Here is a 14,597-nt window from a genome sequence, read left to right as displayed (position 1 = left end):
AAATAATAATATATAATAATAATAATAATAATAATAATAATAAATGTGACTGACTCGATAGAATCTCTAAGTAAAAATTCATTTTAAACATAGCGGAAGCGTGTCCGGTTTTATCTCGCACTTGTGGAATACGACATTTTCGCAGACGGTCGACGGATATTTAACGCAGCTTCTGGTTAACTTGTTCGATTTGTTCGTCGATTCTCTGAGAAGTACCCCTGAATTTGTTCGGCTCGGGTCCAATCATCTGTATGAGCTGCGGCACTTCTTGGCCGCTGATCTGCGTGAAACGCGCCAGCGACTTCATGCACGTATACAGCTGCTCTTCCGCGGGACTGCCGTTGAAGTATTGCAGTAACGCCATCGTCAGTTCTACTGCGACGTCGTCAAACACCTACAGTTCATACATTACGTAAGATAGATTTAGAAATCACGTCATATCTCACTCTCTTGCAAATGGAAAAAAAAATATTTGAAAATATGGCTGCACGACGCGATGTTAAGTAAACAATTGTAAAGTTGCAATATAAATTACAGCAAAAGTTTGAAATGAACGTTCTACGTCCATCTCAAAATTAATTTAATCAAATGAATGTATTTTTCCATAGTAATCACAAAAAATAATTATATGCAATTTTTTTACGGAATGTAATGTTATAGATTTAGGATTAAACTTGGAAGCACCGTTGTGTTATGTGAGTTATCTGTAATTTTTCGTAATTTTAGTAATCGATACATGTACGAGATATTATCAAACGCTCACTTGAAAAATTAATCGCGGTTGTCGCGCACATCGCGTTGCATATTAGGCGTGTGTATTCAGTTGCACGCAAGAAGCCGATAAGAATTGACGACTTACCGCAGCGCACGGTTCGATCTAACATGGATTTGGATAGGTACCTTAGAAATGCTGCCTTTCGGTAAAAGTCGCCGCAGATTTTTGCTTTTGTTCATTTTCTGAAAAAACAGTATCCGATTTCTGGAAAGATATCCGTCACACGCAGCGCTATCCGAGCGATTAGAGAGCTTCAGTGTGCGCATGCAAACGAGCATCGAATGAATCGTGTATCCTTTAATTGAGCTGTCCTTTTTGATTAATGGCAAATATGTATGTTCTCTTTTATGTTCTTTTCGTTGCTCGTTCGTGAAATCGGGTTACCAGGCGAGATGTCCACGTCGACGATCGCATTGTTTAGCATAGTCAGCAATTTACAGAGCAAATATTTCTTTTTTTTTTCTATTATATATAATAAAGGCAGCACTTCTTTCCTAGGACACAGTGCGAGCTTGTTCTCTTGTGACATCGGCAAGCACGCATTCCGAAAGCGGCATTACAAATGATATCGCGCATCGAAGAATCGCGCTTTAATATTAGACAATTCCGATTCATATTTCTTCTTCTACAGTCCAGTTTCAAACTCATAAAAATAAGTAAAATTTATAACGCAGAGGTCTGTTATATAACGTAAAGAAATATCTGTAGCTTAAAATTAAATAACTGTAGAATTATAATCTTTAATAAAACTCCTTCGATACGCGACACGTTTGTAGCGATGAGTTATGAAAGTGAAAGCAAAAATCGGCGAAAGATGAGAATGTTAATTGGACAGGAAGGATACAGACCACAGTTTTTACCTCCTTGCAGGCAAGGTTATGGATAATGGCTGCACCGCGGATCTGCAGATCTTCCGAATTTGAGAGCAGTGAGTGCACAGCAACCTTTGTCGTCACCCTTATGTTGCTGATATTGCTGCTGACGTTCTGATCCTGATGCTGCCACTCCGATATGTAAAGTAACCACTCCGAGCTGCTCAGATTCTCGAACATATTTGCCAACTGTTCGAAATAGTTATTGACGTTAAAGGCTTTCAGAAAAGTAAGTGTAAATATTAGAAGTTTCCACTAATGTACAAAAAGTCAGGAAACTATATGAATCAAAATATAAAAATAATTTTAGTTTTACTGTAATAATTTCGTTTGTACGTACAAACTGTGCGAGTGGAAGTTGCTCCTCTGGAGGATGCCGATCGATATCGAAGGCGTAAGTCATGATGATGTGCTCTCGTCTGTCTTGATGTAACAACAGAATCACATCGTCCTTCAATGCGGCAACGGACAGCACGTTCAACAGCTTTACTCGCACATCACTATCTAATGTTTTATCGTAAAGAACTCGACCTAAAATCCATTTAATTGAATTGAATTTAACACAGTATATCATGTGTTTTTAAATCTCTACTTAAAAGTTTATTTTTATAGTGTTCTAATATCTATTATAGTAAGTTCAAAATTTAATCGAATAAATCAGACACATTTTCAAAGAGAGACTTGAGAGAGCTACTTGTGTTATTTCAGTGACTCACCAACGAAGTTCAGAAAGTTGTCGCCTAAAGCCCAGGAGCCCTCGTCCTCCAAGACATATTGCCGTAGTTCACCAAGGCAAGTTTGTTCCTCATCGTTCAATTTCTCTTTGAGAGCGCTTACCAAGTCTTCATATTCCGTTTGTACATCCACCAAGTCTTTGAAAACTATCGGTGGATCTCGATGGCGTTTTTTCTCTTCTTGCTCACGCTTCTCGTCCTCCTCCATTTGCATCACTCGCTCGGACGGCAGCATCTCCGCGGGTGCATTTTCTCCATTGGCCGCCTGCAGTGTTTCGCCGACTGCACCTAATAAATAATAAATATAAAAATTACTTTCCAAATTGTAAGAGTTTTTGTTATATTATTTTTTTATTATTGCAATTGTTTTTAATTTATATAAAATTCTACAAACTTTCATTTTCCGCCATATCTGCACGGCAATTGCTCGGTCCGGTACTATTGCTGTCGCTGCTGGTGGCCTCCTTGCTACTCTTATCTTTCTTCTCCTTTTTCTTCTTTTTCTTCTTTCGGTCTTTCTTCGCTAATTTCTCGTTAATGACGTTCCTCCGTTCCTCTAACGCGATTGAATTCAATCTGCAAATATGTTCGATATAGTTTAGTAAAATATTTATAAAAACTTAAATGATAATCACGTGTTAAAATCTATACCTTGCTTCTTCGATAGCTGTATTTAGGAGTTGATATTCCGGCGAAGTTTCCCTCTGGATTCTCGGCTCAACGAATCTTTGGCCTACCGTGAATCCAGCACTTGAGCTACTGCTTAATGTTTCTATCAACGGAATTAAAGCCTGTCCGATAGGACTGAAAATATAACTCGTATTAAAACATCGCTTCGAAATAAAGTAAACAGGTATCTTATATATTTTTCTATAATAAATGTATGATTAAATAGTAAATCGTGACAATTAATAAAACGTACGTTTGTAATATTTCTTCTGGCAGATCAAGGATATACTTGGGAATGCCCTTGCCCACCAGGAAGTTACTAACCTCCTCGGTGAAGGAATTACAGTTATGCTTGAAAAGGTTGTACGTGCCCGGTCTGAAAGAAAAGAGTTTATTCTACAAAAACCGACTAATTTTCAGGAATTAAAGACAAACTAAGTTATTAGATAATAAGACCAAACAATAAAAAAATAAAATAATAAAACAACAGAAAATCAAATGTGTAATTTAAAAAAAAAATCGAATAATTTTCTTAGATTTGAATAAATAAATCTTATGCAAAAAATGAAAGTCTTTATGGAAGATGATCGTAGAAGCGACACGCGATTCCTTCGATAAATTAACAAAGGGAAATAATAAACAAAGGAGAAATAATAAACAAGGGAAATAATAAACAAAATAAATTTACGAAGAGGGAGAGACGTAACTCAAGTTAAAGGTGATCACGCTTTGAAAAGTAAAGAGAAAAAAAAAGGAAAATAAGTAAAGTGCCGTTTAAAGTAATTTAGTAATCAACATACGAGCACATAATTTGCCTTCTCACAGTTTTAAGTACAAAATGAAGATATAGAAAACGAAAGCGGCCGAAGCAGTTCTCGACACAAACACACACATCTCAACATGCACGCATGCAGCCGATGATACTTACGCGAACGTAGAGGTCCCCAAGCCGTTTATGTACTCCAGAAAGACCGAGTAGGGCAGATAAGTCTCGCCGAGTTTCTCAACTCTTTGCGGATCTCGTAACTCCGTGCCGCCCTGAAACACGAAATGCGTCGAGCGGTCGCGTTAAAATCGCGTCCGGGAAAATCGCGCCGTGCCGTCAATGTCAATTTCGCGGCAGCTGCGCTGATCCAGCAGCCGGTTTCGTTCGCCAGAAAGACAGAAGAGAAAAGAGAGAGAGAGAGAGAGAGAGAGAGAGAGAGAGAACGAGAGTAAAAGAGACAGAATGAGAAAGATAGAGAACACCCGCCTCCTCCTGGCATTAGTGGCCGCGTAATTTTAGAACTACGACAAATCTCGCGCTTCCCTGCGAGAAACCACCGAAAATAGACGCCCGCGGTATGCGTTGGAGCCGCGACCTCTTCTAGAACGCAAAAGAAAGACGTGGCCCGGCGGAAGTGAAGAGCGAAGAGAGACAAAATGGGAAGAAAGCGTTTATTACGCGCTCCAAGGGTTGGATCTCTCAAGGATTAATGCGAGGACGTGTCGATCGTGCAAATTCTCAAGTCTAAAAAATAAATGGAATCTACGCGATACATTTCGTGGAAACGTGGAAGCGAGATGTAGCGAGTGTTGATAAGAAAATTTAATTAGTTTGCATTAAATTACGAAATATCATCCTCCAATGAGAATGGAGGGATTAATTGGGAAAGTAAAAGTAAGACGAGAAGTCTCCGTCGCTCTCGGAGCCAAGATATGAGAATAGAAATTAACAGAATAGAAATTATCATTCAGGAATCGGAGATGTTATCCAATTAGCACACTAAACTCAGTCGATGACTAAAAATTTCCTTAATCTAATACTAGTCAATTTAATATTATAGCCAATTTATTACTGAAAGGCAGTTAATTATTTATTTGGACTACTAAAAGTACTGAACAATAGTGCTTTTAATACTTAAAGTAAGCAATTAATTACTGTCTTTCAGTTAGCAGATTTAAGAGTCCAAACCAAACTTTCTTGGGAAGTTAGAAACTAATATAAACGTATCACGGACATTATTTGATATTTTTATAATATCATTTTATTACATCCGTAACTTTCTATTAAGAATCATCATTTATAAAACTGTATTATCTCACAAAATTGTATAATCTCCGATACTCTATTCTTTTATCTTCTGTATCCTAAAATTGCACTTATCCCCCCCCCCCTCTCTCTTTCTCTCTTTCTCAGCAGTACTCGATATCACCAGATCTTCACTTCCGGTGGGTGCGGAATAAAATCGGAAACGCGTCCGTGTTCACTTACGAAAATATTATTCAAAGTAAGACGAAATAAGTAAAAATGGAATGAAAAAAACCGTCGCAGGACTGTCCTTCCTCACTCTTTTCGAGAGCACTCCTGAGAGCGGGAAACGGTTCGCACGCGGACTGCCGATGCTTGGAGAACGCCACGGCGAACGAGACGCCAACGTTGAAGGATAAATGCGTGGCGCGCGCGCGCAAAATGAGATTTGCGTTCCTGAAATCGCTGGCCGAGGAAAAACCATTCGGAAAAAAAGGGATACTCGCTGGGGAGGAAACAATTCAGAGATTTTCCTATTTAAACAACGTTTGTTGGACAAGGAGGTTAGATCCAGTTTCACAACTCACGGTTAACTCAGCGAGGCTCAATTTGTTTCTCATCTCTTTCCAATACTATGTAGAATGATGAAGTGACGTAGACGTCAATAAACATAATCGGTTGATGTTAATGAAACCCGGAAAAAAAGCACTCCCAAGGAATACAAAAGTCAACAAAAAATCAAAATGACTTTATTTATGCGCCAATAAAACAGTAAAATTTTGTGACCAAAAATCATCATTTCGATTTTCATAACGTCAAAATAAAGTCACCTTGATTTCTCTTGACTTTCTCTTGGTCTGTTTTTGGATTCTATTTCATGCTACAAATATAATACTTTGAAGTATTCTTTGATTGGTCAATTCGTAAAATTCGTTCTTTTGATTGATCAATAAAGTATTTGCAGTACCTATTAAGTAAATCGCACCCTACGTCGTAAAGGCCAATTGCAAGCGATTGCCGATATGCATTACGTGGATGACGAAACGAGAAGTTATCTTGGCGACAGAAAGATAACTGTTTGTTGTATAAATCGTGATTCCTGTCGAACAAAATTTATATGCAAAAAGGAGTAGAAGATACAAATGTGAACAGGGACAACCATGTTTATAGTTTGAACAGTAATTAGATGGGCAATAAATGAGAAAATTGCTAGTAATTGCTTTGTAATTGGCTCGTAAACAATTATTGATTATCTCGGTCGATGATCGAACCAAAATTAATTATAGAATTGTTGGCAAAGATATGCATATTGATAAAAATTTTGAATAGAAATCTTTTTAACACAATTGGACTAATTCGTAGATGGAAATGAATATATTATACAAGTTTAGATGTCAGAGCGACGCGCATTACAATTACACGTGTGTTAGTCACGTGCATATTTTCGTCGGCGTGCAGCATAATAAAGTATTGCTGTAATGATTTCATCGCGTTGCTTTTAGATGCGCGTCGGTGTCACGATTATTACTTCCGCGACTGCTTGACACCGCTTCAGCTCGCACGGAGCAATCATAATGACCAGAAGAAGATATTATAATTTTATAATACAATTGTAGTACGATTCCAGAAATAGCAGGTTCTTTCAGAACTGCCACTAAAAGAAATTGCACTACTGGGATACTAAATATAGCTTCGCATTCTGTTAAAAAACAAGGAAATTCTTGTATCAGAAAAACTTGGAAGCTATTCGCACATTCGATATTACGAAAAGACGAGCAGTTTAAGAGAGAAGGTTTAAATCGTATCTCGAGACTTATAAACTTGGTATTCTTCAAGAACCAACTCTTCAACTATCAAGAGGAGTTCACTCAAGTTTACTCAAGCAGAGTCTTTCTCTGCTGTATTTTAATCTCGAGTGATTTTTATCGCCGGTATCGTTCTGTATACCTTCAAACACCGTAAAAAGACCATAAAAATGCTTCGTCTGAGCTCAAGTAACGCAGGGAAGAACTGTTCTAAGGTAATTTCACTATTTAACCAAGCAAGGCTGTGTTCAGATTCTCACCTAAGTGTCACTTAGGTATCATTTTATTTTTGTTATTCCCCGAATATTAAACAAGAATAAAGTGATATACCTGGGCGGCACTCGGGTGGGAATCTGAACGTGCGCCAGAGGGTGGACCATTTGCATGACTGCGGTGAGATTAAGAAGCAAGCACATTGAAATTATTGGGGAACATTTTATCGTGTGTATACGAGGATGTAAGCACGCACGGACTCACCTTACCTTACGTCGAGTCTGTACGCATGGAGCATAAGGCAGGAAAGAGAGAGTGGTCGCGAGAGAGAAGAAAGAGAGAGGAAGCGGATGTATGCGTGCACGTGTATACGCGTGCGTGCGTATGCGTGCAGCGGGGATTATTTTCGGATTGAACCACACCAAATTTAGTTCCCGCTTGTATCTAGCGTATCGTATGGCCCGCCGAGTGACTTCGCCGCTCTGCGACTAGGCCTTTCGATGATCGGTCGCGACTTCGGGCTATACGCATGCATAGGTGTATCAAGTGCGACGGGAAGCGGCGGGAATCATTAATTCTTTCAGCTCATTGATAACACGGCCCCGGGTTATTTATACTGCACTTGTCCCAGCGACGTCGTTGCGCGATGATCCCATCGACTGATGCCTGATCAGAGCAAAGACATAGAGTTATGGATCATACACCATCTGTATCTAAGGCTACTTTTGATTGACCAATCAAAGGAAGAAAGAATTTTCTAACTAACTAACTAATCAAAAAATGCTTCGAAGCATCAAGTGGACCGCATCCTAAATAGTGTATCAACAAAATAAGACAGAAAGAGAGGGAGAGGGGGAGAGAGAGAGAGAGAGAGAGAAAGCGTGAAGACGACCCCAATACTCTTCTCTTTCTAAGATATTATAATTGAATAGAATTAGAACAGTTGAATAGAAAGAAATAGGGACTGGCTGTCTTGTGTCCTATCTCTCTCATTTTTGTCGATCAATTTTGATGGAACAATCCAATGCTCTATGTTTTTAGATCACGGTATCGGTCATATAGCTTTTTCCCTGATGATGGAAACGTGAAAAATGAAAACTTTTTGTATGTGTATGAGTAGAAAAAATGTTCACGTTTCTGCCCCGAAGAAAAAGTTACCCGACAACCCCCTGAGATTGTTAATATTGTTGCGGCAACATGTAAATGAAAAGAGAGAAATATTGACGCGTGGGAGCGGTATTAGGAGAATGGATCTGATGTTTATTTAGCAAACAGAAATCTCGCTGCCGAGAGAACTCGGCGGCAAAGAACGCGGGTGCTTACTAATGCGTTGTTGATACTAGCTGGGAGCCGCAATTGATGTTTCTAAACCGCGGAGATACTCACGAAGATGAAAGAAAGCACTCGGGCGGAGTATCGAGTACGGCGCGACGGGAACCACCTGCGTAACTGAACGAAAACCCCGCGTTGTATTTTAGCGTTTCGCCGTGATGCAGACAGCGCTACTAAACGCTCGATCGCATCCCAATCGAGATAATCAGATCCGCCAGTGGCGGAGGATACTCACGGGTCGGACACTCTGGATGCCAGCGGGGCCGAAGAAGTACTCTCTTCCGTATGCGACTATCGCCGTGTGCCATATTCCATCCAATTGGCGACCTGCGAACAAAAATTGGAGATTAACGACCGCTGTTTTAAACGACAAACAGAATGCGATAGTCGCATAAAATAATATTTAATAAGATATGCATATTGGCAGATATATATATATATATATATATATACGTATGTATTATTTTAGCGCCTTTATTTGTCGACATAAAAGAAAAAAAATTATTCAATAATCATCATTTTACGGGATATAATAATAAATAAACGTACGATAAATATTTATCGGTAGAAATAATTTTAATTTTAAAACAACGCAAGACGACGTCTCTCGGTAAATATTTCTTGGAAGATGAGAATTCTAAAGATTCCTTATTTTAGCGAAAGATTATAGCTGGTTTTCAAGTTTTCAAGTTTCGGATCCAGAAAGAATTCGGAATTAGACGAAAACTAATTCTATTTACATCTCCGGCGTGATCCGAATGAAGCAACCTCGAGACAGGCTTAAACTCAGGCTCGCGATATTTGTTCAAGGTCTGACAGAGACGATCATAATTGCGGCTTGTCCTCGCGTAAATTCGTTGGCTAGATCGGAGTGCGAAGCTCGCGCGAGCCCGGATGAAGCTCGAGCTTGCGGACCTGTATGTGCCTCCTTTGACCCAGTTCTGCACCGCGGAAATAGCTAAGTACATCCGCGTACACGCGTCGTTTCGTGGCTTTCTCATTGCGCCTCTCGGGCCTCCCAGTGATGTCGACCTCGCAAGAAATAACCTGGCCGTTATAATTACTTCCAGAGCGATGCGAGACGCTGACGTTTACGACGAATTCAAAGGCGGGAGGCGGCTGTCGGTCTTCCGATTCCATAGGTGCTACGGGATACATTTATAGATCGTAACTTTACGTAATGCAAATTTTCTAGTGTCTTAAAGGGTACAATTACATCTTTATCGTACTAAATTACCTTTATAGAACGAGAAAGCCATTACAGTGGCGTCGAAACAATGTCACGCATTTTGAGACAAGAAATACCATCGGAACATGACAAATGAAAACGAATCTTATTCGAGGACAAATTGTAAAAAATTCAAAAAAAAAAAAATAGACTCCCTAAATGTTGAAACTTTTTGAAACTAGACTTAGAAATAATTATCGAATAATTAAATGACAAATTATGACAATAAAATAATGACAACATTAATTCGATTGGAATTTTAGTTACAAATCCTTATAATCGGATATATCTGGGAGATATTTCTCGAGGGACTCATAATTCTCTCTTCTCTACGTCATTATTCAACTTATCCGCAATACATGTATAATCCCGCACGTTTTCGAGGTCTGGACTCGGCACTCGCTCGGTCTGGAGCGACTGCCAATTTATGCGGATCAAAATGTTCTCAGGGCATTGGAACGAACGCTGCCCTCGACGCACTCGAAAATAGACGTCTGAGAGTGCGGGAATACGTAGCTCGGACACGTGGCACACACAGTCCGTACTTTACGCCATTCGCACGGAATTCCATACGCGTTATGGGGCACCGCGAGTTCTGGCACCCTTTCCAGCTGTTTCCGTATTGGTGCACCTGCGATTCTCTTAAATTATCGCCGCGCGTGCCGCGCGTGTTTCTACGTCTTCACCTACGAATAACACCTTCGTCTTTCGAATCATTCATTTCTATATCCCAAAAATTAGCTAGCATCTGCATCGCAAATAAATCAAGGTACATACATAATCTGACAATAAAGTTCTCGGACTGCAGCAATAAGAACAAAGCTTCAGACAATAAAATGTTATATTTTACCCGCAGAAAACCAACAAGTCACGGTAACGTCAAAATGACGTTAAAATGAATCGTAAATAATATTTTAGTTAGAGATATATATATTTTGATATCATTTTGATACTATAATGACTTGTTGTGTTCTGTTTGGATATCTTTCAAAGTAGTACTCCATATAACGTCAATATACCTCATATCTTTGATATAAAACTTAAAAACATCATGAAAGATGTAAATAAAAGCTATAAATAAGAAGGATATTTAGAGGAATGTGACTCTGAATATAGCATTCCAGCTATGGACATTAAAACAAGTTTTTAGGTTTTGCATTAAAATGTGTGAAGTGTATTGATGTCATAAGGAACTATTTTGAAAGAAAAAATATATAACAATTTATTATTTGAGATATCCGTATTTTTTTATTGCTGCGCAGTCCGAGAACTTTTTGTCAGATATCATATACGATGTATGTGTTTTTCTAACGTTCTTTTCCAACTTTATTTCGTGCATCAATTTCATTTTATTTTTGCGCACATCCCATTGCGTCTCAGTGGAGCACATCGACCGTTAAACCGTCTTAAATGAAGCTGACCGATGCGACACGATTGTCGCTCTCTGAGTCATCGTTGCCTAAAATGTCACCAATTCTCGTTAGCTGTTTATATATTTGAATCGCAAATATATTTTAATCCGAAATCGTCTGTACGATTTGGCAAGAGTGAGAACGTTGAAAAGGAATAAATAAGAGTAAAGGCGGCGATAATGATAATCTGCGTATTAAGAGCATGCATGACTGGCAGAATCAAAGGAAACGAGACAAGAAATCGATTGATAACATCAGATTTTTTTCGACAAACTGGAAACGCAACTAATATCGCGAACATATAAAAATGATTAAAATGATCCTCTGTCATTCGGAGTTATATTCTCTGAATAGAAGGATTTCTCAATGAGAATTTTACTAATGCATGTGTCAATTCAGTGTTATACGATATACTTAGTTCTTTCACTTTGTCTATTATTTGCAACGTAAAGAAGAACTGCGGTTACCGTTTCCACGGCGCATAATAAAGAAATATGTTTTCCGTCACATTACATATCTTTAAATAACATTTCGACTCAAGGTAATGGGAGCTTAAAATTGCATCCGATGAAAATAACGATGAAGACAACATTTTGTTTTGATAAATATTATGAGCAATCATTGATCACAATGCACGCAGATATATTTACGTGACGTAGGGCTCGATTCTTTAAGTCAATGACGATTTTTTTTTATAGGAAAAAGCTCTTCGTCCTCTTTTTATTTACTAAATTAAACATTGTTTAATTCAATAGTTTAATTCAAAGTACAAAATAAACATTTTAACAAGTAAAAAGTATCGAGTAATAATAGAATAAATAAACATTTACATTTTCGGAATTTTCTACCATTTAATTAATCATACGTTCGTTATCTTCGTTGTAATAAATTATTCCAAAAATAGTCAAATAAAAAAATAAATAAAAGCGATATATTTAAGTAACTGTAACTAACTAATAGTATCATCAAGTCCTCATATGCTTACCAATGAGTATCTGCGACATCATTGCGGCCATTCCTTTGGTAAGGTCATAAATGTACAGCTCCACTGCCGCCCTTATATCTTCCTCCTCCATCTTGCCCTAAAAACAATTATAACATCTCTAAAAAATTGCGCAATTATTACAAACTTAAATAATCGTTCCAAGTAATAATCGTCAAAATTGTCAAACAATCCATTTGTATTTCTCGTATATTTATGTCGGTAAAATATGATTCTTTTTCATTCCCGACTTTTATGTGAGGTAAAATCCACGTGTCTACCTTCGTGAGAATAGACGCAACAGTGTCGAAAACGTTCTGATGTAAAGAATGTTCTGATGTATTCTACAATCGCTTAAACGTAGTTATAAGTGGTTGTACTTGTGAGAATTGATCGAGTCAAATATTCTCCTCTTTTGCAGGACTGGTACAATTTTCAATCTTCAACGCTTAATCTGCAAAAGTCATAGTGATCGTAGGGTATTAAGACATAGAAAATTAATCAATCACGAATATGAAAAACGAAATATCGACTATAATTGATTTACAATTTTCTACGACTTAAAATCCTACGATCGTTACGACTTCTATCCCGTATTAAAATCTAAAATGATTTTCTGCAATGAGGAGATAATTCAGAATGTGTGGTACTCACAGCTCTTTTTTATAATAAAAAAGTCGTATTTTATGGTAAACGCTTCTTCAATACTCCCACCGTGCAATGCCGTGCGTTCGGTTTCTCTTAGAAGAATGTCTATTATTACGAAAGAGATTAATCAGGTAATTGTAATGAATCAGCGATTTAGAAGCATCCGCATACATACATTATAGAATCTACACGTAATAGCTTCGTTTTCGAGCATGACTCGATCATTTCACGCAATCTATCATAATTTAAAGAGGTATTGCAAAATTGCGGAGGAAGAAATTCAAAGAGATGTCGAAGGGTCGTATTCATAGTCGTGATTCAACTTGAGATTCGATTTGAGCTAAGTTTGAATCGGTCTTTCATTTGAAAAACGCTTCTCAAACCACGATTTAATAAATCTGATTGGTTCAATCTTTAGTTCAAACCTATCTCGCCTGAAACGAAGATCAATCGTGGATCGATCTACGATTATGAATGCGGACCTAAAAGTAAATACAGGTCAATTTTGTTGCGTTATCATTTAGAATAGTAGATAAGAAGATTGATTAAAACATTTTTTTTTTTCATAAACTTCTTAAATTTGCCCTTTGAAAAGCATATTTCTGCCAATTTCAACATTTCCGTAAACCAAACGTATCTCTAAAGCCTACGATGCACGATGCATTTTTTTTCTTGTTGGATTGTTTGTGTTTTAGTGAATTATCAGAATTGCACCAAACAGAATGCAGAATTTTTAACAATTTATTAAAATGTAAACAATTCAGCAAAAAAAAAAGTACATTGTGTGTCGTAGACTAACAAAGAAGGATCTTGTTAAAAACATCTTTCAGTGATAAGACAGCGTTAAGCTCATGCAGATACATGAGATTTTCTTCAAAGTTCATTTATTACGTAATCACAATAGCCTTCTTATCTTCTTTTTTGTCATAAGATAAGATCACTTTAAGAAAAACGTTTTTCTTTCTAAAGGAATATTCCTTCACTTTAATCTTTAATAGGCACGATAATTTCCCAGTTCTCACTACATACACATACCGATAGGTCGTTCGTACCTCGGAATATAATTTTCATCATTTTGATAAATACACAAAAATGATAAAGTGATTTTTACATATACTCCAATATCTTTAGAAAATATTTACAAGGTTGTTATATTAAAAAAAAAAAGAGTTATATATTTTATATGCATGTTAAACCAATTACTTGATGCTTCGAATTTTTCAAAGAAAAGAAATGTGCCAGAATGACCCAATCGTGTGTAACTAAAAATTGAACGAAAATTACACGCGCTGATATATATCATTAGAACGAACTGAAAGCTAAAGATTGATTAAGAATAAATGATTCGAACTGAGAAAAATGTAAGAGAAGAAAAACTTGCGGGCGGTTTACGAGGAACAAGAAGAGGAGCGTCGACAAGGCCTACCTTCCTGCTCTCATTGACGGCTTAACAGGTGGATCGATTATCGGGTACGACTTTCGCGTAAAGGAGGGGGATGAAAACGGCGGATGGACTCCTGGCAAAGCGGCGAATCGACCGATGGACGAGGAGCTGACGCGGTCGATGATGAACAACGACGATGACGATGAAAGAACTTGACGCACGTATAGGTCTCGAGCACCGTCTCTCGGGGTGCGCTTCTCGCGCTAGATGGCTACCGGCTAGCAAATGCAAACTGATCGCACCGAAATCCTCACCGGAGTACGCGGCCTCCGCGGGACCGCGGAGTCCCTCACGGCGCGGTAGTCGTTCTTGGCAGGAAGAAACGGTAAAGAGGTAAGAGGGTCATAAGTAACGGCCGCCGCGTGACAACATACAGGCCCAAGTGGCAACATACAAGTCAAGAAAAAAATCAAAGTGACTTTATTTTCATTCTTAACGTCGATAAACAGAGCAATTTTTGTAACGAAGAATC

General features: G+C 38.0%; 1 protein-coding gene across 6 annotated transcripts in view; it reads right to left on the bottom strand.

Moving 5' to 3' along the window:
* Window positions 1–31: 31 nt before the first annotated feature.
* LOC108751711 overlaps window positions 32–14,597 on the bottom strand; it is a 16,686-nt gene continuing 2,120 nt past the window's right edge. The window contains exons 1-13 of one of the 6 annotated variants that reach the window (XM_018492027.1): window positions 14,108–14,353; window positions 12,037–12,133; window positions 8,647–8,738; window positions 8,466–8,528; window positions 3,979–4,088; window positions 3,304–3,426; window positions 3,033–3,185; window positions 2,776–2,957; window positions 2,364–2,669; window positions 1,988–2,178; window positions 1,636–1,836; window positions 901–957; window positions 32–394 (exon numbers count right to left, since the gene is read on the bottom strand). In XM_018492027.1, the coding sequence (XP_018347529.1) occupies window positions 161–394; window positions 901–957; window positions 1,636–1,836; window positions 1,988–2,178; window positions 2,364–2,669; window positions 2,776–2,957; window positions 3,033–3,185; window positions 3,304–3,426; window positions 3,979–4,088; window positions 8,466–8,528; window positions 8,647–8,738; window positions 12,037–12,127 (1,803 nt within the window). In that variant the 5' untranslated portion in view covers window positions 12,128–12,133; window positions 14,108–14,353 and the 3' untranslated portion in view covers window positions 32–160. Of the gene's footprint in view, window positions 395–900; window positions 958–1,623; window positions 1,837–1,987; window positions 2,179–2,363; window positions 2,670–2,775; window positions 2,958–3,032; window positions 3,186–3,303; window positions 3,427–3,978; window positions 4,089–8,465; window positions 8,529–8,646; window positions 8,739–12,036; window positions 12,134–14,107; window positions 14,354–14,597 lie in introns of those variants that run through there. The other 5 variants (XM_018492028.1, XM_018492031.1, XM_018492032.1 and 2 more) reach the window with 5 other exon arrangements.

This window comes from Trachymyrmex septentrionalis, unplaced genomic scaffold (genome assembly GCF_001594115.1).
Source record: "Trachymyrmex septentrionalis isolate Tsep2-gDNA-1 unplaced genomic scaffold, Tsep1.0 scaffold51, whole genome shotgun sequence".
NCBI classification, from domain to species: Eukaryota; Metazoa; Arthropoda; class Insecta; order Hymenoptera; family Formicidae; genus Trachymyrmex; species Trachymyrmex septentrionalis.
This window is presented reverse-complemented; position numbering and strand designations above follow the sequence as displayed.